This window comes from Zootoca vivipara, chromosome 13 (assembly GCF_965207765.1).
Source record: "Zootoca vivipara chromosome 13, rZooViv2.hap1.1, whole genome shotgun sequence".
Lineage (NCBI taxonomy): Eukaryota > Metazoa > Chordata > Lepidosauria > Squamata > Lacertidae > Zootoca > Zootoca vivipara.
Window position 1 is genome coordinate 50,160,980 of NC_142596.1, and position 27,171 is coordinate 50,188,150.

General features: G+C 43.5%; 1 protein-coding gene across 1 annotated transcript in view; it reads right to left on the bottom strand.

Annotated features, from left to right (window-relative positions):
- MAD1L1 (mitotic arrest deficient 1 like 1) overlaps positions 1-27,171 on the bottom strand; it is a 482,869-nt gene that overhangs the window by 161,048 nt on the left and 294,650 nt on the right. The window contains exon 16 of the mRNA XM_035130662.3: positions 21,159-21,366. Within this exon, the coding sequence (XP_034986553.2) occupies positions 21,159-21,366 (208 nt within the window). The remainder of the gene's footprint in view (positions 1-21,158; positions 21,367-27,171) is intronic.

Below are 27,171 nucleotides of genomic sequence, written 5' to 3' on the forward strand. Positions count from 1 at the left end.
AAACCCGCAGGTTTCACGCGAAGTGGCAGTTTTCATCTTGCAGGCGCTGAAACTTAGGGTTTCTTTGACAGGGTAGCAGCACGATTCAGCCCCGGACCCTCCTTATTCTGTTCCTAGTTTAATTTGTAGAGGATATCCCAGGTTCTTATTTGTTATATATCTATTAGTAATTTCAGATATTTGGTTTTTAATGCTTAGATTTTAGCTTTACAGTACCTATTTTATTGTAACTAAAGTATTATCATGCCATGTCTTGATTGATTTATGTTTTCTGTTGTACGCATTTGGCATTGTTTTATTCTGTTTTCTTTTGTTGGGAAGTATGCTATGGCTAAATGCTAATGCAATAAAGAATTGATTGATTGACAGATCATCGGAATAGTACAGTGCACCAACCTGGAGAGGGGTTGTACAAGGTGTCCAGTCTCCAGGACCTTACCTTCAGTGAAGGCACTGCTTCCCCGTTCTATATACCAAAGTGGTCAATTGTATTGAGTATAGCCAAAGGCCTTTACAATGGACAGCAGAGAATAAAAGGAAAACTTTCTTCTAAGATTGTACAATGTAGCCTTTAGCAGTTTACAACATAAAAAGAAATTTACAACATTAAATTTTAAAACTGGAGTGCATTCGCATAGCTGGAATGGAGCTTCTTGGCTGCAAATTTGGCTACCTGATGTGTCATATATAGATGTATATCTGTTAGGAGTTCAACTGTCACTATATACAGACGTGGACTGGACTGACAAAGGATTCTTACTTCAACACTGCTGATGGGCAAGCATCCCCCACTGCACAAGAGACAACAGACAAGTTTAGGGGGACCTGGACAGGCATATACTCATCACTCCTTCAACAAAGAGAAATAGATGAGATGCCTAGGAGGGACAAGACAGTTACCACTGCTGCCTTTGTCATCAGCTGCCTTGAAGTAGTCACTTCATACTCACATGACACCAACACAATGGTTCACCAGGAAGGCTAGGGCTTAGGGGAAAGGGCACCCTTAAGGCTGAAGTTCTTTTTTTTAAAAAAATTATATTTTTTATTAAACATTTTATCAACACACATACAGAACACAAATACAAACAAAAATACAAAAATACAACAAAACAAATATATCATCTCTAATCCATTTTAATATTCATTGTCCTCTGGCTTCCCCAATTCCCTACTATCTGATTTTCATTTTTATAAACTTCTGTAGCAGTTTCTAAATCATCCTTCTTACCCATCATATAGTCTCTTTAACACTTCAAAAATTTCATCTTTATATCATCTATCATATTTTCTCCCTTTCAATCTTCTATTATTTCCCTATTGCCTTAACTTCTTTATTTTCCTGGATGTTCAAAATCTAGTTTTCAAATTCATACCCTATGTATATTTTAAATTTCTTCCAATCTTTTAAAACTTTGTCATTTGTTTGGTCCCGGAGTCTTCCTGTCAATTCTGCCAATTCCATATAATCCATCATTTTCATTTGCCATTCCTGCCTCGAAGGCAGTTCTTAAGGCTGAAGTTCTAGCCTGAAGAGGGAGTCAGCTGACATCCCAGCTTTAATACTCCCAACTTGACACTACAAGTCAATCTTGACACACCAGGCCCTATAAAACACCGGTAGCCAAGACAGCTCACCCCTATGATTTCAGATGCCATCCCCACACCTGTCCTATCTGGTGCCTGACTCCAACCTGTCCTTGACTACGTACATTTCTTCTGCTTCTTCTGATCATCATCCACCCACACCAAAACTGGATCCTAGCTGCAGACTCTCTTGGAAATGACCAAGGAGTGACATTTAAGTTTTAATTGACTTTCTCTTGCAACTGATTGTATCAGGGACGGCTAACCTGTGGCCATCCAGATGATGTCATCATCTCTACCCACTAGCCATGATAGATGGGGCTTATGAAAGTTGGAGTCGAAAACATCTGGAGAGCTGCAGGTTAGCCAACACTGAATTAAATAAAGTGTGAATGCTGCTAAGCTTTTATTGATACTTTGAAGGAAGTATGCAGCAGCTTACAAATAAATAAAAGCTAGCTCTCATTGCTAAAAGGAAGTCCCATCTTTATTTAGCACCCTATGGTAGAATTGCAAGAGATTAAAAATAGTATTTTTAAAAAAGTAAGTGGTATATCTTTAAATCTCAGCCCCAACAATTAATCAACACAATCTTTAGCTGATTCCCTGACCAGTTAAAATGATTAAAGCTTGCAGTCCTCACAGAAAAAGACAGTTAACTACTAAAGTTTTCAGCCAAATTCAAATTCAGAATGATTGAAATTGTTTCCCCAAAGCAGCTGCAAGTTGGCTGCATTCGTGTGTGTGTTTTGAGCACATAAAATCACAAAAAAAATTGAAAACAGTACATATGCTTATAGAGGTCACAGCAGCAGTCACATGGGAACCATGCAACTCTCTGTGTCTCGACTTTTCTCTGATTAAAATATCAATCTAATTGTTGGATTTATGTAGCTTCCCTCGTTTAATATGGAAATCAGTCTCCAGCATCCCACAGCTAAAAGGACGTGTTACTCCGTTTACTTGATTAGTCTGGGAATTGCTGGTCCTGCTGTCACCATGTTTACACTTTTAGTGACAACTTTGCATATCAGATTCACATAATGCACTGTCATTGCTTTGCTTGTCAGATACAAACTCTTTAAATACAGTCCTTGCTTCAGCCTGCTTGCCTGGCACCGGTTTCAAGGCAAACCCTGTTTTGTGGCTTGTAATATTCAGTCAAGTTCTTGTTTAATTAAATAGACAAATTGGCTGCAAAAGCAAGCGCTTCATAGGCCAGAAACCCAGAAAGATTAAAAGTTAAACATTGCACTTAAGTGGTTTCTTGCAACAGGATTACTTGCCTAAACCCACAGCACTTTAGTTCCCACACAAAACACATGTGTGGCCACTTCTTTCTCCACCTTCAGACCCTTGTTCAAATTCTCTCTCACACACACCCCAACCCACAACTGTAACTGTTATGGAAATCACGGGGGGGGGGGCCACATCTTTAAAGTTGTTAAGTGTTATAAATATTATGCATAAATGTATCCTTTCGACTTGACAGCTCAGGGAAGTTACCTAGTTTTAAAAATCATATAAAATGAACTCCAGTTTCCTCCATAACAAACCAAACCTAATAAACTGAAGCAGCATTTGTCCCTTGCTACCTTTTCCTTTTCCTAATAGCACAATACGAATAACAGACGTGTCACGGGGTCATATCAAATACATCTCTGTGCTGTTTGATCCATGATAACGTATTACACTTGTAATTCACCACTGGGTGTTGTAATCGTCGAGCAATAAAACCTGCACCTGGGAACCAAGCCATAGTGATACTTTTGAATAAGGATACATTTAAGGGCCCCTTCATGGATCACTGCCTTGTCATGGCGAAGGGGCTTAAATAACTTAGAGAAGTTATGTTTTGACCAAACGTGATCCACCTGGAGAAGGAATTGGCAAGCCACTCCAGTATCCCTGCCAAGAAAACTCTATGGACAAAGACAACAAGCATATAAAAGTTATGACGCTGGAAGATGAGCCAACATGCTACTGAGGAAGAGCGGAGGACAAGTACAAGTAGATTCAGAGCTGATGAAGCGGCTGGGCCAAAGCCGAAAGGACGCTCAGTTGCGGATATGCCTGGAAGCGAAAGGAAAGTCCGATGCTGTAAAGAAAAATATTGCATAGGAACCTGGAATGTAAGAACCATGGATAATGGTAAGCTGGATGTGGTGAAAAAGGAGATGGCAAGAATAAATATTGACATCCTGGGCATCAGTGAACTAAAATGGAAGGGAATGGGTAAATTCAGTTCGGGTGACTATCATATCTACTACTGTGGGCAAGAATCCCGAAAAAGAAATGGAGTGGCCCTCATAGTCAACAAAAGAGTGGCAAAAGCTGTAATGGGATGCAATCTCAAAAATGACAGAATGATCTCGATACGAATCCAAGGCAGACCTTTTAACATCACAGTAATCCAAGTTTATGCACCAACTACCGGTGCTGAAGAAAGTGAAATTGACCAGTTCTATGAAGACTTACAACACCTTCTAGAAATGACACCAAAGAAGGATGTTCTTCTCATTACAGGGGATTGGAATGCTAAAGTAGGGAATCAAGAGATAAAAGGAACAACTGGCAAGTTTGGCCTTGGAGTTCAAAATGAAGCAGGGCAAAGGCTAATAGAGTTCTGTCAAGAGAACAAGCTGGTCATCACAAACACTCTTTTCCAACAACACAAGAGACGACTCTACACATGGATATCACCAAATGGGCAGCATCGAAATCAGATTGATTATATTCTCTGCAGCCAAAGATGGAGAAGCTCTATACAGTCAGCAAAAACAAGACCTGGAGCTGACTGTAACTCAGATCATCAGCTTCTTATAGCAAAATTCCAGCTTAAACTGAAGAAAGTAGGAAAAACCACTGGGCCAGTAAGATACAATCTAAATCAAATCCCTTATGAATACACAGTGGAAGTGAGGAACAGGTTTAAGGATTTAGATTTGGTGGACAGAATGCCTGAAGAACTATGGATGGAGGCTCGTAACATTATACAGGAGGCAGCAACGAAAACCATCCCAAGGAAAAGGAAATGCAAGAAAGCAAAATGGCTGTCCAACGAGGCCTTACAAATAGCGGAGGAGAGGAGGCAAGCAAAATGCAAGGGAGATAGGGAAAGATACAGGAAACTGAATGCAGATTTCCAAAAAATAGCAAGGCGAGACAAGAGGGTCTTCTTAAATGAGCAATGCAAAGAAATAGAGGAAAACAATAGAATGGGGAAAACCAGAGATCTGTTCAAGAAAATTGGAGATATGAAAGGAACATTTCGTACAAAGATTACCATAATAAAGGACAAAAGTGGTAAGGACCTAACAGAAGCAGAAGACATCAAGAAGAGGTGGCAAGAATACACAGAGGAATTATACCAGAAAGATATGGAGGTCTCGTACACCCCAGGTAGTGTGGTTGCTGACCTTGAGCCAGACATCTTGGAGAGTGAAGTCAAATGGGCCTTAGAAAGCACTGCTAATAACAAGGCCAGTGGAAGTGATGATATTCCAGCTGAACTATTTAAAATTTTAAAAGATGATGCTGTTAAGGTGCTACACCCAATATGCCAGCAAGTTTGGAAAACTCAGCAATGGCCAGAGGATTGGAGAAGATCAGTCTACAGTGGTACCTCGGTTTATGAACACAATTGGTTCCGGAAGTCTGTTCATAAACTGAAGCGTTCATAAACTGAAGCGAACTTTCCCATTGAAAGTAATGGAAAGTGGATTAATCCGTTCCAGACGGTCCGCAGAGTAACCGTTCATAAACTGAAGCGAACTTTCCCATTGAAAGTAATGGAAAGTGGATTAATCCGTTCCAGACGGGTCCGCAGAGTACTTAAACTGAAGCGTTCATAAACTGAAACATGGGTGTAATTGGTTCCGGAAGTCTGTTCATAAACTGAAGCGTTCATAAACTGAAGCGAACTTTCCCATTAAAAGTAATGGAAAGTGAATTAATCCGTTCCAGATGGGTCCGCGGCGTTCATAAACCGAAAATTCATAAACCGAGGTGTTCATAAACCGAGGTTCCACTGTACATCCCAATTCCAAAGAAGGGCAGTGCCAAAGAATGCTCCAACTACCGCACAATTGCCCTCATTTCACACGCTAGCAAGGTTATGCTTAAAATTCTACAAGGCAGGTTTAGCTTTAGGCAGTATGTGGACCGAGAACTCCCCGAAGTGCAAGCTGGATTTCGAAGGGGCAGAGGAACCAGAGACCAAATAGCAAACATGCGCTGGATTATGGAGAAAGCTAGAGAGTTCCAGAAAAACGTCTACTTCTGCTTCATTGACTATGCAAAAGCCTTTGACTGTGTCGACCACAGCAAACTATGGCAAGTTCTTAAAGAAATGGGAGTGCCTGATCACCTCATCTGTCTCCTGAGAAATCTCTATGTGGGACAAGAAGCTACAGTTAGAACTGGATATGGAACAACTGATTGGTTCAAAATTGGGAAAGGAGTACGACAAGGTTGTATATTGTCTCCCTGCTTATTTAACTTATATGCAGAATTCATCATGCGAAAGACTGGACTAGAGGAATCCCAAGCCGGAATTAAGATTGCCGGAAGAAATATCAACAACCTCAGATATGCAGATGACACAACCTTGATGGCAGAAAGTGAGGAGGAATTAAAGGACCTTTTAATGAGGGTGAAAGAGGAGAGCGCAAAATATGGTCTGAAGCTCAACATCAAAAAAACCAAGATCATGGCCACTGGTCCCATCACCTCCTGGCAAATAGAAGGGGAAGAAATAGAGGCAGTGAGAGATTTTACTTTCTTGGGCTCCTTGATCACTGCAGATGGTGACAGCAGTCACAAAATTAAAAGACGCCTGCTTCTTGGGAGAAAAGCAATGACAAACCTAGACAGCATCTTAAAAAGCAGAGACATCACCTTGCCTACAAAGGTCCATATAGTTAAAGCTATGGTTTTCCCAGTAGTGATGTATGGAAGTGAGAGCTGGACCATCAAGAAGGCTGATCGCCGAAGAATTGATGCTTTTGAATTATGGTGCTGGAGGAGACTCTTGAGAGTCCCATGGACTGCTAGAAGATCAAACCTCTCAATTCTTAAGGAAATCAGCCCTGAGTGCTCACTGGAAGGACAGATTGTGAAGCTGAGGCTCCAATACTTTGGCCACCTCATGAGAAGAGAAGAATCCTTGGAAAAGACCTTGATGTTGGGAAAGATGGAGGGCACTAGGAGAAGGGGACGACAGAGGACGAGATGGTTGGACAGTGTTCTCGAAGCTACGAACATGAGTTTGACCAAACTGCGGGAGGCAGTGGAAGACAGGAGTGCCTGGCGTGCTATGGTCCATGGGGTCACGAAGAGTCGGACACGACTAAACAACAACACATTTAAGGGCACGGTACTAGTAACCTGGGGGCGCGGGTGGCGCTGTGGGTTAAACCACAGAGCCTAGGGCTTGCCGATCAAAACGTCGGCGGTTCGAATCCCCATGAGGGAGTGAGCTCCCGTTGCTTGGTCCCAGCTCCTGCCAACCTAGCAGTTTGAAAGCATGTCAAAGTGCAAGTACATTGGGACCTCGACTTACGAGCTCCTCGACATCCGACGTTTTCGACTTACAAGCGGGAAAAGTGGCCGCGCGCTTACGATTTTCTCAACATCCAAACGGAAAACCCGTTTGCGGCTAGATGCGGTTTCCTCGACTTACGAGTTTTTAGATGTGGTTTCCTTGACTTACGAATTTTTCCGTTTCCAATGCATTCCTATGGGAAACCGCTTTTCCTATGGGAAACTCGACTTACGAAGTTTTCGACCTACAAGTGTGCATTTGAAACAGATTAAATTCGTAAGTTGAGGTCCCACTGTAGATAAATAGGTACTGCTCCAAGCGGGAAGGTAAACGGCGTTTCCGTGCGCTGCTCTGGTTCGCCAGAAGCGGCTTTGTCATGCTGGCCACATGACCTGGAAGCTGTACGCTGGCTCCCTAGGCCAATAGCGCGAGATGAGCGCTGCGACCCCAGAGTCAGTCACGACTGGACCTAATGGTCAGGGGTCCCTTTACCTTTTTACTAGTAACCTAGGTTTTCAGACTTTCAGCTGCTGATTTACTGCACATAATATTTCCATTGAAATAAGTTGCTTGGGAATTGCAGCCTTAGGGTGCTGCTGAAGATCATGGATGCAGACAAATTTCAGCTCTTGCTAACTGTGTTTAACTGGAAATTGAAAATTCAAGGAGCTGAAGACCAAAGGTGAGCTGAGCAAACTTTTTTGCTGATCAGCTGTGTTGCTACCCTGGATCTGGTGGGTGTATATTCAATAACCCTAGGAAACCCTCTCAGGTTCTATTAAAATCTGAGTGCCCCATCACCTTCTTGACATTAGCAGACCAAAACATCCCCCCATCCATAACTCGACATACCCAACCTCCCCCCTCCCACACAGGGCTTCACTAATAGGTTTCTACCATGCACTGCTATTCACTGAGACATGAAGCTTTGATTTACAGAGGAAACAATACACTGACAACATGCTGAGCAAAGATCTGAGGCTCTTCCTCACCCTCCCCACCCCCCCATGCCACACGCACATCAGAGTGCTCTGCCATGCTGGCATGCCGGTTTTTCTAATGTCAGGGAATTTGTGTCGGCTTGAATTTGAGACATCAGCACAAGTCTTTCTTCTCCTTCCTGCTGATGAATGAAAGAGCATTTTCAATTGTGTACAATCCAGCAGCCCTTATGGCACTTCGCACCTAATCAAAGGCTGAGCCTGTGATACAAACAGCTTTAACCAGCAGCTCCTACTGTAATCCTACAGGGTATGAAGGACAGCTGGGGAGCGCACGGAATGTGTCACCCCTAAGGGAGTCTGGGCAGCACCGAAGAAAACTCAATCAGCGAGGTCCAGAACTCTGCACAGTAACACCAGTGTATGTGTCCTGCCTTAAATTCATACAGGTCAAGTCTGGACTCTGCCAGGAGTCTTACCATCTCTATAGTTTAGGGAGGTTTTTAATGTTTGATGTTTTATCATGTTTTTAATATTCTGTTGAGAGCTGCCAAGAGTGGCTGGGGAAACTCAGCCAGATGGGAGGGGTATAAATAATAAATTATTAATTATCATCATCATCATCATCTATGGGAGGGACAGAGAGTCTGCTCCAGATGCAGAAGACCCCAGGTTCAAAACTTTTTAAAATTTGTTTTTATTAAAGATTTTCTTATGTTACAAAACAAACAAACAACGAAAACTACATATAGCATCTCCATTGTCAATTCATGGTCTTTTTCACAGTTCGTTTACATTCAGTATGAGACACTATTGTCATAGACATCATGCAGTTGGGGAGAAAGAGAGGGAGGGAGGGAGAGACAGGGGTAATGGTCTTCTGTTCTATTGCACTGTGTTTTGTGTAGGGGTTTATTCCAGCATCACATGGATAGGGTTGGTTGCTGTGTGGTTTGTTTGTATGTGTGTTGGGTCAGATTAGCCATATTGATTCATATGCTTTTTGGGGGGTGGGGGAGTAAGTCATTGTCTTGTTGTGCTGTATATGTGAAAAGGGGGAGCCACACCAGGGTGAAGGCATCCTCCTTTGCTTGGCCCCGTGCTAGTTTAAGTATGTTGGTTAACTCTTCTAGTAGAGTGATGTCCCACTCATTTTAGTACCAATGGTCTATGTTCATTTCTGTTCACTTCCACTGTCTAGATATGATGTTTCTGGCTGTTGAGAGTAAATGACTTATGAGTTCTTTGTCATGTGTGTTGTTGTCCTAGAATATATTTAATAGGGCTTGTTCAGGAGTTGCTTCTATTACCCAGGTTCAAAACTTTGACCTCCACCTCAGAAAGGATATTTGGTAGCAGGCCTAGGAAAGGCCTCTGTAAGAGACCCTTGGGGAGCTGCAACCCAGTTTGAGAATAAGGCACGGGGCTAGATGGATCAAAGGTTTGACTCTGCATGAAGCAATTTTATATGAGCACATTGGCATCTCCTTGTTCAGGAGTGGGCAGAAGTAAGGCTGCAGTCTACCAGCAGGCAACTGGCCAATTCTGGGTGGGGATTCTTATTTTTTAAAAAAATCCTGGACTAAGTGGCTTGACCCAGCATGGCATTTAGTTTCTTAAGTGAGGAACCCTTAAGATAGATTATTCACATCATTCCTGTTGAAAAATACTACATACTCTTGTTCTGTACATACTCTTGTTCTGTAACACCGTGCTGGACCACAGGGATCCTTGTTTGGTTGGTTAAACAAGCCAGACCATGCAAGACCTATCCCTGTCCAAATCTTACTGGGTGTTATGAGATAATGAAGCTGCCAGATCCCCAGCAACTGGGAAGTGCAAAATAAGGAACTCCTCTTCAGTAGAGTCTTTCAACATGAGCAGAAGGGGCTTTCAGGTCCCTTTACTGCTCATTATGCTTTCTCTCCTTGAAGGCAGAACTGCCTCTGGCTATGGAGAGATGGATGGCACAACTTCAGGAGTCCAAAGGGACTGGCATGACAGCTAAAGAGAACATTTCTCTCTTCCGTCCCTGTCTCTTCTAACCCACCCTGCTCCCCAAACACAGGCACACTTTCAACTACTGTCATAATTTGGGAGCCAGGAACAAAAGTTCTCCCTCAGTCGCTGGCCTCAGGGGAGCTTAAACGTTCAAAAACATTTAATGGCCTTGTTCCTATTCTGCATATTTTTACAGGGCTGCCAAGCCTGTTTGTGTTTCCTTCTTCTCCCATTTCTTTCCTTGGCAACTCTTATTACCCAGAAGTTTCCTTGCCTTTCCAGCTCTCATGCCTTCCCCTTTCAAAGGTGTTGGCCAAAGCTGTGCCATGACTACAAAAGCCACAATCCCCTTTTCTTTACAGAAGAGCCCGCCAAATAAATTAGAAGCTATATCTCATGACTGGGGGACTTTGCAAATCCTGGTGGAGCACACGGGATGGAGACAAGCTTCAGACTACTTCCTTGGAGAGAGAACCACTAGTACCTTGTCTATAGTCTTTCCAGGTGGAAAACACAGCCAGCTCCCTGCAATGCCTCTGGCTCCCTAGCCAAAGGCTCTTTAAGCAGCCAGCTAGCTCTTCCAGGAAGGCACAGCCTACCACACTTCAGGCCTTGCTGGCCTACATACATAAAGCTTCAGTTGGCTCCTGCTCCCTACAGAGGCAACGTCTCTTATGAAATGCCTTCATAAGACCCCTACAAACAATCCATGGTCTTGTATGATCCCCTGCTCAACTGTTATCTCTGTGCCAAGCATCCTATGCCCTGTTCTGTGGATGCTTGAGAGTCACAGTCTCCAATCTGAATGTAAGCTCTTTGCAGCAGGGACTCATGCACTACCACCCCCCTTGCATGACTGAGAGGTGGACTTTGCTAGTCTTTACCTTCAGTTTCACATAGGCTCAGTTGAGTATTGCTTATAAATCAGAGATTGCTTAAACAAGCCAGCTTCATAACCCATGGTTTGACGTTGGCTGGTTTGGAAGCTGACCAAAGATGGTTTGAATCTGTACCAAAGTACAGATCTGTACCGGCTGCACAGAAGGAGCAGAGGGGGCAGGAGAGCATGCAAGTCTCTGGTTCCTTTCTACTCAGAGTGCTAAACCATAGTTTAACATTTCATGGAAACTGGAACAATTTTGTTTCTTTGAACTAAGCATAGTTGCCCAAGTTTGGATGTAACAGGAAACAGTGGTTTATTCCAAACAAAACACAGAGTTAAGAAGAAGATAGGGGAATGTGTGAGCCCAAGGTTCACCATGGCATATTCTCATAACAGTAAGCCATGACTTCCCATTATGTATGAATTAAGCTCCTAGATGGACTTGAGCAAGCCATTATTCCCTCAGCCCCATAATTGCGATTTTGGGTAACATCACTGACCTGTCTTACATAACTGCTGTGATTAGGCACATTGATGATGGGTGCTTGCCCCTCTACAGATCCATTGAGCTCCACCAGATTACTCTTTGTCAAGGCCTCAATTATTTGATTGCATTTACGGTAGGTACACAGATCACTCTCTGCCACCTGTTTAAGTTCTTAGTCCTTCCCCCATCCCTACCTTTTTCTGGCAAAGTGGCTGCTTTTTCTAGAGTCACAAAGTCCTGTTTATTTTTAATTATTACATTCATCCTTGCCATAGAGTGCCCAGAGAGATTGTGAAATGTGTTTTTAAAAGCAAATAAAGCATAAGATTTCACAAAGAATCCATGGTGCACTGTACTGTGCTTCAGGAACTGGTAAAGCTGTACCGAAAAAGGACACCTGAAGAGTAACACCTACCCTTTAAATATAGGTAGAGTTTAACTTTTTCTCCCTTGTTTTGCTTCTCACACAGTCATGAATCATAGAGAGGAACAAAATTTTGTAGATCCTTTGCTCTTGATGGAAGGATAAGTGCACTAGGTAGCCTTTGATTATTGCCAACCATTATAGATTCTCTTTATACAAAATCACCTCTAGCTTTGTGGACAGTAGATGGAAGCAATACCCCCAAAGTGTTGCTCTTCAAAGACAGGGCACCTTTTGCAAGACACTGCCCTCCCCAAGTCCACACTTTTAAAGAAAAAAAAAGCCTGGTCCTGTTCTTCCATTGGGTAACTCAAATGAAATACTTACATAATAACAAATGTAATACTTATCAGACAGAAATATATGTGGTTGTAAGTGGCTTTAAAGCAGAACTTTACATTAGATGCTTAAGAACATAACATAAGAAAAGCCCGTTGGAAAGGCCAATGGCCCATCTAGTCTAGCATCCTGCTGTTCTCACAGTGACCAATCAGATGCTTGTGGGGAACCAGGAGAAGGACCCAAGCACAAGAACACTCTCCCCTCCTGTGGCTTCAAGCAACTGGTACTCAGAAGCATTACTGCCTCTGACCATGGACGCAGAGCATAGCCATCATGTCTAGCAACCATTGATAGCCTTATCCTCCGTGCTTATGTATCCATGTGCATATTGAAGAATCTACAGAATGAGCACACAATGGCTTTGACCTTGGACAGTAAGCTTTGGATGATATTTTACCCCTTTCCAGCAATATCACTACTAATAATAATCTCCATTCCCTGTATGAGTCAGAGTGCATAACAAAAGACTTCATTATAAAATTAAAACATGAAAGCAAAACAATGATATAACTGCTTGTAATTATAGAAAAAGCCGTATAATAGAAAATTCTACAGCAGGCATCCCCAAACTCAGCCCTCCAGATGTTTTGGGACTACAAATCCCATCATCCCTAGCTAACAGGACCAGTGGTCAGGGATGATGGGAACTGTAGTCCCAAAACATCTGGAGGGCCGAGTTTGGGGATGCCTGTTCCACAGTGGTGGGTTTTTTGTTTTAAATATACAACAAGCAGAATGAAATCCTATATGGCAGGGTTGGAGGATCATGGCTGCATGGATCTTGTAGGCACCTTCCAGGAGCTGAATGCCAGTGATAAGAAGGTGTTAGCAACTCCAAAGTGACCTCCCCTGGGTGCAAGACTGGGTGGTATGTAGGGAGGTCCTGTTAGAATATAGGTATGATAAGCCCTAGATTCTTTCTTCTGCCACTGGCTTCGGTAAAGAAGACAGCAAACAATTGTAGCTGTTAACTACGTTCTATTAGAGAGCGATGGTAAAGTGTGTACGTCATCACTCTCAGTTAGAAGGGAAAGTAAGAGAGAACAAAGAACATCGCATTACAGGAGATCAGGTTACATCCGTTCTCCTGTGTGGGAAAGTTACAGCAGTCACACATCCAAACATCAGCCTGTCTCACATGCAGCTGGGCAGTGGACAGAATTGAATATACTAACAGGCCTGGCTGATGTGGTCCAAAGGAAAGCAGAACAATATACATTTGGCACCAGCTTAGTTGCAGGAGTTGCTGGAAGGAGGCATACAAGACCCCATCCAACTCCACTCCAGATTTGTGTAGGGTTTACACCTTAGTCCTTTCTTCTCCCAAAGTTATTCTGCAGGACAGTGGGTATAGATTGATCCTCAGAGTTTACTCCCAAAGCCTTTCTCACGAATGAGTATAGCCGCAAGGCTGATGAGACTCATGTGCCCCTCACTTCCCTCTACAGCTCATGCAGAAACTGCCTTCTTGACCACTGGATCCACTATTGGTCTCATTTGCTCAATCCTCTGGGGCTTGTCTTTGCATGCAGTGGAAGTCCCTAACTCACCAAGGGATTGAGATCCATCATTTACTCTCACCCTCACCCTTACCTGGCAGCTGAAACCATTCTACCCAGAGTGGCTGGGCAGGGTATAAATAATAAAGTATTATTATTATTATTATTATTATTATTATTATTATTATTATTATTATTATTATTCTAAGGCAAAAATAAAGAAACAGTAGGGTGCAAAACTCCAGGATTTCTGTACATACATGCACAGTATCTCCATCTTTTATCCTAACAAGCAAAACATAATATTACAGTTCAAGGGCATATTGCAGAGAAAAAGAAGCACTCAAGGAGTGCATACAGCAGGCCCTGCAAAAGAAGCTGAAGTCTAGTGGAAGGGGGCATGGCCAAGGGAGAGTCTCAAGGGCCAAGCAGAATGAGCCAGAGGGCCTCATTTGGTGCTAAATAGAGGACACACATAGGCCTCCTGTTCTCCCAAACATCCTGTCTCATTACCTGTGTGGTGCGCAAGGGAAAATGGGCTTCCACTAAGTGCAATTGAGGGTCCTCTGCAAGAAGGGGGTACAATCCTAGCATGAGTGGCTCATGCACCATATGTGAACATTTCTCCTCTTGCACCAATTGCAGAGAAAGTATGAGAAACCAGCCATGAACATTCTTAATGCCACCCAAAGCCCTTTCTAGCACACTCTAATGGCATGTGCGCACAGCCTCATCAGCAGAGCGGGCGGGCAGGCTGGACAGTGACTAATTTTACTGTCTCTGGCTTGTCACTTCAACAAGATTAGATTATTTTAATGTTAATTCATTACCCAATTTAATTCCAATTAATAATCTCTATTACAAGGGTTTACCATGGCAGCGATCACGAGTAAATTTTCTGCTTAAGTTCTGTTCAGACTAAACGTCTAAATTCATGACAAAGCTGTCAGTTCACTTTGCAATTGATAGCTTTAAAGAAAAAGATTTGAGGCTTTCAGACAATGCTCAAATCACACTGTAGCTACAGAATGGGCTGGTTCCTCTGTTCATTATTATGTGTTCTAAAATCACAGTATCACATTTTTACAAGACTCATTTAGGTTTAAGAAGCCCATGTAAATAAAAGTATGTACTACTATATTGATATGTGACTTATGTAATTAAAAAGCAAACATCAAGTTAAACAATAAAACAATACTCCCCCCCCAAAAAAAAACCACAACCCCACAGGCACACAGAAACAGAAACAGGCATGATTATCATAATCTCTCAAAAGCCTGAGAGAAGAGGTATGTCTTAATCTGGGTCTGAAAGGATGTTAATATTGGCATTAGGGAGGCTCTTGCTGGGTAGTAAAGGAGTTGCCATTCAGCACTCCAGATTACCAACAGCAGTTGGACCTAACTGATAATGAAGTCTCAAGCACACATATTCAGCTAGAGGGAAGGAAAAATGCCTAGAGGTATGTGTGTGCGTTTAAGAATCAAGTGGTATATACATTTTGTTAAATAAAATAAAATAAAAATGAAGGAAACATCGGTATCAGAGTTCAGCATTTGCTGCCACCAGATTCACATTCTGGGGATGCCTATGGAAAAACCCAGTCAGAACGCACAGGAAAGCTCACAGAGTCATGGGTATCAGTCAAAAAGGCACAGTTAGCTTTGAATTCATAAACAAGCACATAGTCCAATTAATGTCCAATGCACAACCAAAATTGGAAAGCCTATGGAAAAATGTTATCAAGAACTGGGCACAGTCTGATATTTCCAAGAAGCAGCAGTGGCAATGGGAATACTGGAGAAGTGGGAATTCTAACTTTGATGATGATGATGATGATATCAAATTTGGCCAGGCAGCAGCTGAATTCGTTGCAAAATCAAGGAAAGATGTGCAAGCTCATCTCTGCTTTTCCCTGCATCCTTAGGCATTACCCAGTGCATATTATGAGTGGGCCTCATTCTCTTGAATGAGGGAAGCTAACCTTGCTCTCGCAATGCCGTGACTTCCCAAGACAATGTGAGGCTTTGTCTAAGCCCCTCTTGGCTGTTGGGCAAGTGCAGAGGTTTAGTTCAGGCACACCTGCTCTGGGGTCTTTGTGTGGGAAAGACAAATCTGGAATATCTGAAGTACCTGGGAATGGGGGTGGGTGGGGAAAGAATATCAGATTACTCTTGAATGAAGCGTCTTAAAGAGTTGAGTCAAGCACCCCTAACCACCACAGAAACATATTCGCTCACTCCCACACATCGACACTAGACTGACACAGCAGAGAGACATGAGTAATATATACTTCCAAAGGGTTTGCCTTGCTTTCACTCCTTGTCATTTCCTGACAGGAATTAATTGTCAAGATTGATCTGCAGTGCAACAGACCTATTCACTAGTGACTATGATTAAACAGAAATTCTATAAGGGGTTGTACTAAGGCAGCCAAAAATAAAATAATCGGAATTATTTAAGTTGGCAGGAGAAATAGTTTAAAAGCATGTGAGGTACAGAGTGAAATACAGGAAATTGAGACTAAGAGTAAAGAACACACACACCCCTTCTCGCACTTCAAATTATTATCTGTCTGGAACCAATAACGTCAGCTACTTCTTCGTTTCAGAGTCCAGATACACTTGATGGGCGCGGTGAATTATGATTTATTAGATATTTCTGTAAAGCAATGGATAGATAATAATCCCTTTTTAAAAATTAATTTTCATAGTTATGATTAATGTATGTATTATGAGCAGTAGCTTCTAATTTTGTGTGTGTGTGTGTGTTTTATTTGATAAAGTTTCTTTTGAAAATTGAAAAAAAACCTGTCACAAACTGCTTATCTGAACTTTTGTTTAAAGGACAAGAGAATTGTGAAGAGCTATTCATTACATAACAACCTGACTTTGGCCAATGCTGTTTCACAGGCCAGGTTTAATAATTGAGTCCAAATCTCTGGAGCATTGCAGCCCATTCTGAATAATGGAGCCACTGCAGCTCTGCCCCATTAATAAGTCCAGGACCATCTTGTTTGCCATTTTCACACCACAAAAGGGGGAAAGGGGGGGACCAGTGTTCATAAGGCACGCCGTTCAAAATGCTTCTTCTCAATAACCATGTCACCCATTTTAATAGAGACTATTACAAAGCAAATGAGAGGAAAGCACCATTGAACTCCATGGCAAGTTGCCAAGATCACGATACAGCCTCCACTGGCTGTTCTCAAAGAGATTTAGAGTCCACCATAACCTTGATTTTTAATGGAGTCACATTTAATGAGCTTTAGCACCCATCATAAAAATTTCCTTATTACCTCACCCACAACTTAGAACCGCCATCAGCAGGCACATGGTGCATTTTTGCCTGCTCAGAAGGTTTAATAGCAGCCAACACATTATCATCAAAGTCATCAGCAGCAGCATCCTTAATGTTTGTCTGATTATTTTTTGTTTCTGTAATTATAATCCACTGAACCTTAAATTTAAACAGCTATGGATCACAACCAGCTTCCTGGCTGGCTATGGCACACCTATACTTCTAGCCCTGAGAAGATGAGGCAGCTCAGTACATAATGCCTGGGGATAAAGGATAAGCCACCTCCTTTTAACCCACCCAAATACTTTGAAGGTATCCCTAAATTCCAAGGCTCACATAACACCCACACCCACACACCTGTATCAAACCAAACGCTTCATCTAGCCCAATTTCCCACAGTGGCCAGCTAGATGTCTCCCAGAAGTCTATAAGCAGGGCATAACGGCAATGACCTACCTAGGCTGAACTGCAGAAAGCAAAAATAATAACAAGAATTGGGGGAACCTTTTACATGAGCTATTCAGACAACCACCTGTGCTCCCTCCAAACATTTGGGAATCTAGTGGAATTTGCCTGTCCAATGCATAAAAGGCCTAGAGCCATCTCTTGTTGAGACATGCTACAAAAAGTCTATCACATGGCACAAACTTTTAGAGAGGTCAGGACAAGCCAGATACATGGCTGAAGGAAAATTGGAGGAAATGACAACAATGAGTGATGAATCAGAAGGCTCAGACTTCAGAGGGAATGGAATCGTAAGAGCAGATTACACCCCAGGGTGTCATTGGGACAGTCACAGGCGAGAGCTCACTGCAGTGTTCTCTCTATGACTGATGCGAGGCAGTAACCAGTTCCTCAAGCACTAGGCGGAGGGAGCTCTGCACAGTTCAAGTCCTGCATGATGTGCATTTCTAGGACTTGCAGTACATTTGCATCTGACTCATAATGTGCTTAACTGCTGCTTAATTAAAAGTGAATTTGCATTGCCCTTAATTGTCCCATGACCATAAGCTGCATTAGTGTGGTGTCCACTCTTGCCACACTCTTTATATCACAGAGAAATCCACACTTGCACACGCCCATTACAGTGGGAGCTCCACAATGACAGAAGCTCATGCTGCAGAACTGTGGATATGTAGAAGGCCTCACTTCAACAATGAAAGACTCCAGTAAGAAGAAAAAATGTGGATGCTGGATCAGACCAAAGGCAAATTACAGTGGTACCTCCGGTTAAGAACTTAATTCGTTCTGGAGGTCTGTTCTTAACCTGAAACTGTTCTTAACCTGAGGTACCACTTTAGCTAATGGGGACTCCCGCTGCCACTGTGCCACCACCGCACAATTTCTGTTCTCATCCTGAAGCAAAGTTCTTAACCTGAGGTACTATTTCTGGGTTAGCGGAGTTTGTAACCTGAAGTGTTTGTAACCTGAGGTACCAATGTAGTCCAGCAGTCTGTTCTCCCAGAGGCCAACAAGATGCGCAGATGGGAAGCCCTCAAGTAGGACTTCAGCACAATGGCACTCTCCCAAACTATGTTCCCTCAGAAACTGGTATTTGGAGGTATACTGTCTCTGATGCTGGAGGTGGTACATAGCCATTATGACTAGAAACCATTGATAATGTTATTATCCAAGCAGGTAGAAGACAGGATTGCTTGGGTCAGCTTTTTTGCCAAGTGTTCTAGATAATGATGGAGGAAGCCTTTAACAGCTCAGGAATGCAATACCTCAAGGACCGCCTATCTCTATGTAAACCAACTCACACCCTGTGATCATCATCTGAGGCCCTTCTTTGGGGGCATCCCCCATGAGAGGTCTGAAGGGTGGCAACCCAGGAACGGCCTTTTCTGTGGTGGCTCCCTTTTTGCGGAATGCTTTCCCAGGGATGTTCACCTGGCACCTTTATTACATAGCTTTAGATGCCAGGCAAAAAGGTTCCTCTTCAACCAGATGTTTGGCTGATTAACATTCTATGGCCTTTTAAATTTGTCTGTGGGAAAGGAGTTATCACTTTGTTTTTGTTTTATTATGTATTTAGCGTTTTCATTTTGTACTTTTATGTTATGAACTGCCCTGTGGTCTTTGGATGAAGGGTGGTATACAAATCTAAAACAAACAAATAAAAACAAGGCTGACCAGCTGAGTCCACAAAGAATTTCTGCCTCATTATGTTACAAGTTTAACAAAGAAAAATTGCCCCTCAGCAATCTAAATTGTGCAATATAGGTTTCCACTGGTGCCTAAGGTTGTGCAAAACAGGACAGTGCCTAAAATGATGCCCAGATATTGTCAATGCCACTACTAAAGTTCACTCGAGGGCTAAATCAAATTCCACTCATCACCAGCCCACAGTAAAGCCAAAGCACAAACAAGCCCTTTGGGTCATGAACACATTAAGGCATGCTAGATAAAACACACGGCCACACTTAGAAATGAATTAAAGAGAGGCATTCAGCAATAAATTGCAATACAAGTGACCCAGCTGCTCAGTTTGCCAGGCAGGGACAGCCTTGGAGAGCAGGACCCCCACCCCCACCCCCGCAAATGATTGAAAATGTTGACCTGGACCATTTGCTCTTTTTTGAGGGGGAGGAATCACTCTGAGGTTGGGGGAGGCCCTCAGTGAGTCACAGGAAAACAATAAATTTGCCTTTTAAGTAAAGCTAGATAAATTGGTCTATCATTTCTTCCTCCTAGCTACCACTCCACTACCTCCAACTGGCTCAACTAAAGCAAATTCTGATGAGGACCTTTGGAACCGATTTCTCCCTCCACCCCAAAAAAGCTATTAAAAGAAAAGGTTTCTGGTCTGCTCTTAGGCTTGTTCATATAATTAAGACTCAGAGACTTTCATCACAGCATTGTTATCCTGATATGCCTTGTCTGCACTGAGCATGGACTGGGGCATTCCAGCTGCAGCCAACTATCTTGGTTCATTCACAAATCACTTTGCTTATCTATCTAAGGAACTCCAAATTCCACCTGCCAGAGATTAACTAGCCTACAGTTGTTTACACAATCCCTCCCTCCTGGATGAGAAGCGCCCGATATGTATCAAGGATGGTTGGGCCATTTTTCAACGACTAAAATGAACTCAGAGATTGCAGTTCTTGCAAAAACAAGGTCCTTGTTAACACAGTACATAAATATATGTTGTCTCTGTAAGCAACATCCATCCAACATGTTCCTTTTATTGCTGCTGCATGCCTGAACCCTCTTAGCACTGCATAAACCTTGTCCCCAACTTGTTAGTCAGAGACATCACACACACACACACACACACACACACACACACACACACACACACTGTGACAAGGCCTATCAGCAACACATCAGTCTTCCCCTACACTTGACCCCCCCCAACCCTGTCGGAAGAATTCTGCAAGGCTCAGAAGTCTGCTCACTACTTTGTGTTGTTTTGTTTGGTACTGTTTGGATTTTAGATCTACTCCACTGCACAATCGAGCACAATGAGAAGCTCTGTTCAGCTACAACTCTCTATGGGTCTTGGAACTGTGTATATATTTTGGCTGTGTTCTGAGCAATGAATGGGATGCCACTGCAGAGGAAGCAACGATTGAGCATCTGGATGAAGACAACATAGGTGCAAGCTTAATGAGTCCTCAGAACCTTTGTCACGTCTAATGCAAGCCTATGTTCAGATTTGGCCTTGAAGGCTTTCTGCAGCAAGCATCTTCCACTGGGAATTGGGTTGAGTCAAAATTTACATTTCTTGGGAAATATCACCTCCTTTCCCTATAAGGGACTCCTCAGTTATATGGCCAGAGACTCCTGGTGTTCTCACTCTACTGTGCAATAACCCCTGTGGCGAGCAGTTCAACTGTCTCCAGATTACAGATCTCCAAAGTCTCACTTCTTATGAACACACATGTAAAATACAGGTTCATGTGTATAGGTCAATAGACAACAAGCAGACCTTTGTTTAACAGGCAGAGGTATCATTTAAGGAGGGTGGATTCAGGAAATCTCCCTTTCCACCCAGGAGCATTTATATAAGCTAAACACTATAAACCGCTAGACTGACTGTGACTATAAACAATTAAATGGCTTTCAATGCACTTTGAAATGCTGCCCTTTGCTACACAGCAACGCTATGATGAATGAGTAATTGACCAGGCAAGCGCATACCTGCAATTTCTTGAGCTGACTGGAGACTTGCCGCCCCCTCAAGTTTTTCTGGGATAGAGTCTCCTGCTTCCAGTACTCTGACCAGCTCTCTCAAGCGTTGGCATTCCTCCCGCAGATGCGTTTGCTCCTCAAGACGCTGCTGCTTAGCCAGGCTTGCTGGGTTCAAGCTGAAGTGGAGCACTTTAGTTTTACTGGGATCGTGATAGCCCTACAAAACATGGAAAAAGGAGCTCATTAGGACCGACAGGGTCAGCTTACTACCGGTAGAGAAGATTACCATACACACAACCACAGCACACCACTGCAGGCAGAGGGGAAGCGAAGAATTGCACACAAGCATTTCAAAATTAGGATTCAGCAAAGGGCAACCTATCTGTTGAAGTGAGAGTAACCTTCCAATAAGCTGATCACCTGGAACTTACTCCCATGGTCTGTATTCATGCAGTTAAAAAGCCTTCCTGGCCAAGCCTCCCCCACTCTGCTTCTGCCTTGCAGCCGCACCTCACTTGCCAGCCCACTTTGGGCACCTGGCACCCCCACTCCTGGTGGAGCCGGGCTGTAGCACTATGCGGGATGGCAAGTGGTGCCCCCCTCTCCTCCCCTTGCGACCATGTCACAATTGTGCCCAGGTTGCTTGCTGGTGGCACCATGCATTCTGCAGGCCGCTTTCCCGGTGTGCGCTGTGACAGCATCCACTGCCATTAGGAAGCCGCCTTAATGAGTTTGCCAGTCCTTTCTCCCCCATTACGACTTTGCTCACATGCACAATACTGCAACATCCAGCTGGCCTTTTCCTGTGCGCCTTCTTTGCTGTGGTGCAGTTCAGCCCTGAGCATGTCTACTCAGAAGGAGGCCCTGTTGAACTTGAGTGCCACTTACTCCCAGGCAAGCTTGCATGGGATTGCAACTCGGGCCTTGATTCTGCTATTTTAGCATGTGAGATTAAAGGCTCTCCAGAAGCGGCAATCTGTCGGGGATCCTTCAGTTGTGAACTCCTGCCTTACAGGGCATGGATTAGATGACCTTTGGGGTTGCCCTCCAGCTCTACAATTCTATGATTGTATATATGAACAGTGACTGGCAAGGGCCATTTTTGCTTAACTTATCAGATGATAACAAAAAATAGTTGAATTTATTATAGGATAATCCAAAGCTCTATGTTAGCCCAAGAGTGGTTATTCATTCTAACAAACCGCTATATGTTTTTGTTGTTCGTTGGTTGTTGTTGTTGTTGTTGTTGTTTTAAGACAGAGTTTCCAATCTGCAGCAGGGCACAGCACCAGACTAATTTAGTACTGTTGTTCTCTTTCACCACAAAACTCAAACATGGCCGTTGTCACTGAATTGTGTTGGCATTTCCTGAGCAAGCTACTAAAAGGCATTTCATGTTGCACTTTTCCCAAGAGGTGAAACACACACACACACACACACACACACACACACACACACACACACACACACCAGTTTAGCTGATGAGCCAGGTCCTAGAATAGCTGATTAATTTACCTTCAAAGTGAGACAACAGTGAAGTTAAATTTACGTCTCCAGAAAACGCAGGCAAAGAGCTTTGTTTAAAAAGCAAAACGAAAACAAGGGCAATGATTCTGTTAGTCTAGAATAGATATAAAGTCTCAAAGGCATGTCACACGATCACATTTTGCACATATGCACTAAGAGTTTGATTCACACTTGTTCCCCAAGTGTGGTGTTTGGCACGCACGCACACCGGTCCCATGTGACCAGCTCTCTTTCCTTGTGGGAGAGTTGCCAACAGCAAGGAAAGGAAGTGAGCAGCAGGAGACTCGTGTCAAGGAGGGGCACCCACACAGAGTGGTGGGATCCATGCCTCCAGTGGTTCAAGGAAAGGAGGTGATCAGCTCAGCCCACCAGCTGGAGCAGGTATAGGCAAACTCGGCCCTTCAGATGTTTTGGGACTATAACTCCCATCATCCCTAGCTAACAGGACTAGTGGTCAGGGGTGATGGGAGTTGTAGTCCCAAAACATCTGGAGGGCAGAGTTTGCCTATACCTGAGCTAGAGGCTTCACTAACTGTCCTGACTATTCAGCCTCCACATACCAACAGAACACCATTCCAAATGCCAGGCCCTGGAGGCTGGAATGAGACCATTTGCCTGCCGCAAGTCAGTGTGGTGTCGTGGCTGAAGTATTGAACTAGGAGCTGGCAGACCAGGGTTCAAATCCCCACTTGGCCATGAAGCTCACTGGGTGACCATGAGCTGGTCACTGCCTCTCAGCCTAATCTACTTCGCAGGGTGGTTGTTGTGGGGAATAAATGAGGAGGGAGGGAGCCATGTGCGCCACCTTGAGATCCTTGGAGTAAAAAGTGGGATAGCGATGCAATAAATACATAAAATAATAAACAAATTCTCCTGCTCAGTGGTGCTCATATAGGATGTGCTGTATACAAGGGCCCATAGGTTATAGGGGGCCCAGCAAACCCACAAAACTCCCTTCATTTGGTCTTTGAAAAAGTTTAATGTTTATTGGTGTCAAAAATCAAAATATTAATATTCTAACAAAACTTTGCCATATCAATTAATATTACATATAAAGACGCATGTATAATTTATATACATCCTGAAGTTATGTACTTCATATTTAATTAAACGCCTTTTCATAATGTTTCATCTCAGATCAGAAGGTATGCATTGGATACTGGTGTATATATATACAGTATAATCGAACTAGACTGGGAGGGGAGGGATATATTTCACACAGGGACCCACAACCAAGTCTGGCCGCCACTGGCCCTGACTCTATCCAAGAGACTGATGTCCAATGGTTTTCTGCATTCAGGAGCTGACCCCTTGGGGAGTGTAAAGGGGACAAATTTAATCCATTTGCTGAAACTGTCTTGGAGCATTTGGTAATGGTGACTGAGTTTCTCATGGCCCCTGTGATTCTCAATAAAGCAGGAGATGCTCAGGTGGAACTGGCAATTTGACTCTCTAGCGGCACTCAAAACGAAAGCAAAATGAAGCTGGCAGCAAAGTCAGAGCAAAAAAGAAAGCCTTTCACTGGGCTAATAAAGAGTACAAAAGACCATGAGGAGCTGCAAAGTATCCATTTGATGAAAACGGAAAAGCTTGATTGGCTTGAAAGGGGGGGAGGACCTGGGGAGGGGGCTGAACAGGCCTCTCCCTGCCTCTCAATTCACCCCTTGAGACTCTCCTGAGCCCATGCCCTTTCCCCAAGCCACACTCTCTCCTCACAGTCCATGCTCATTGTCAGCCTTGCTCCACACCCTTGGGAGTGTTTGGCCTTGGCTGGAATGTGTCTGCGAACTGGGATGATGCCTCTTACTTGCCTGGATAGAGGGCAGAAGTGAGTGTGTGACAGTGCTGTAGCTACAGGGTGGGGGGCAGCTAGCCAGGTTTTTTTTGCCTCAGGTGATGCCTCCAGAGGGGTGCCCTTGAGGCTCCCAGCCCCCCCCCGTGTGTATGTACACAAATATGCACGAGTCCCCCCCCCAAAAAAAAACCTGGGTCTTTGACCCACGTGAAATCAAGCCTACTTTTGCCCCTGGTGTGTGGAAATCTGACTTTTTGAGTGGAACGTACCTACTGTCCTAAGTAGGAGTAATGCTCATTGCTGTGCCCACTTTTGCCTCTGGGCCCGCCAACCCACTGGAAAGTTGCAGGCCCCCCCCCTCCGGGGGGGGTGGAATCCCTTGCCACTTTGTAATCTACTTTGAGCCTCTGTGAGAAAAGTTTGCAAACCTCCAAGTTTTTGTTTTAAAAGTAAGAAACCAAAAATGGTGAAGTGCTACATTGCTAACTGGGCAGCTGTTTGTACACTTAGCTTGCTCAATAAACTGAAAACAAAGTAGCTAGTTTTACTTTAGTTTTCTTTTCCCGAAGAGCGAAATGCATGGTCAGAGCAGCAGCCCGACACTTCCCTGGCCAGCAATAAACCCTTATGTAGAATCTGTACTATAGCTTATGATTTCACAGTTGATCCATTTCAAAAGCAAAGCTGGAAATATAAAGGACCATTTTTCACTCCTTCCTTTCTCAGAGGTGGCAGCAAACACCATAGAAGCTTATAGGTTAAATATCTCACAGCTGTTTTAGTGCCCTCTAGTGACACGTATCCAGCCGCTCAAACACCTCATTTAAACAACAGAGCACAGCTATGTAAAATGCCATTGGAGGCTGGGTCCCCGGAAGGTATTAAAAATCACCAGCACAATGCAAGACTTAAAACCTCGCTCAAGCAGTCAGTGCCCTGGAACTGTCATAAGGCAGAGAGGGGAAGCATGCAAAGGAGGATTAGTAGAGATTGGCTGGAAGTGTCCTGTGTTTGTGTGAGACCATTTTGCCGGCATGTATGCCATGACAGCATTCAGGGGCAGCCAATAACAATGCATGTGCCTACCTGCCCCCATCCCCTCACTGATGTGGTAAGATACTGCGGATCAGGACCAAGTCAGAAATGGCCATGACGTCTATTTTTTCTGCTACGTCTGCAAACTTTGGAAACTGTGTTAGATTGCAAGGCGTTTACCTCTAGGAATCTGAGAAGTACATGAAACCAAAATGTTTCACCCTCTCAAACAAATCACTGATTTCAAGGACTACAGGTTATGCATTACATTTTACGGCAACAATCATATCAGGTATGTTAGGATTTACTTCTGCCCCTGACTCCACCTGGATCTAGCACAGTTAAAGCTTCCCTGTTCACAGTGAGAACATGTTGAAAATGAAAATGAAATAGAAATAGAAAATGTGAATGTTACTGAACGTTAAGCTTTTCAAAAGATTGTACAGTTTTTGGAGATGGCTGTGGAACATCCGCATACTCCCTTCAGACAAGCAGCCCAAGAACACAGTCCAGTCGGCCCACACATTTGGGGTGCTAAGACCCAAGATCTTGTGATTTGATGCTACCACTGCAACATAACACATACTGGAACTAAATGCTCTCCTCCACAATGGCCCAACTTGAGGTACCAACTTGATCCTGCTGGTGAAATAAGGGAGGCACAAACAAACAGAAATTATAGGTGCCAGCCTTTGCCAACCCAATGCCTTACAGATGTTTTGGAGTCACATCAGCTCCACCATACTGATGAGGATTGATTTATATACCTTTCCTGTCACTGCCTACTAGACCAAGGGTGAGGGTACCTCTGACCCAAGGACTACATGCAGCCCTCAAAGTCCCTGTTTGGTCATCAGGACCTTCCCCCAGTCACACCCCTTGTTGGTCTTGCTTCACACCCTCCTTGAGTTTTTGCCTGGTTGGAATGTGCCCTTGAACTCTGACAATGCCTCTTCCTTCCATGGGTGGAGGATAAATAGGGGTGTGAATGCATATAGAAATTAGACAGCTGTACAAAGGTTAAATTTACATTTATTGCTCCACTTGCTTTTGCCTCTGGCATCACCTACCACTCACATGTACACATTCCATAGAAAGGAATATGATCCACAGGCTGAAAAAGATTCCCCATCCCCATGACAGAGCGTAGATAGTTTTCCAGTTTCCATTTCTCTTTCTCTCTTATCCCATTACACACACACACACACACACACGGTTTTTATAGCACAGACCTTGCAAGAACATGTACTTGCAGGCATTCCAGGTTAGGCGGTGGTGGAGCTCATCCTACTCTTACACTCAAGTCATTGTTTGGGATAGATTACACTCCATTTAAAAACAGGCGCCTGCTGGAAAACACATTGCAATTCCGAGCCAATACTTTAGGGTTGTAACAGAATCAATCTCATTTTAAATTTCCAGGAAAGATCACTAATATATTTCTATCATATTCTGAAAGCTCACAGCCCAAGGATGCCTTCTACTGTATACAATAGACTGTGGAGGAGCCAGAAACCCTTCCACAAAGGGCCTGCAGAAAAAAGAACGACAGAAGCTTGTCCTTTTGCACTAGCTGCTGAACCAAGAGGAACAGAATACGGTAGATCCAGTACCTTCCTCAGTGCGACTGCTTTATGGTGACACAAACACACTCACAGACAGGAT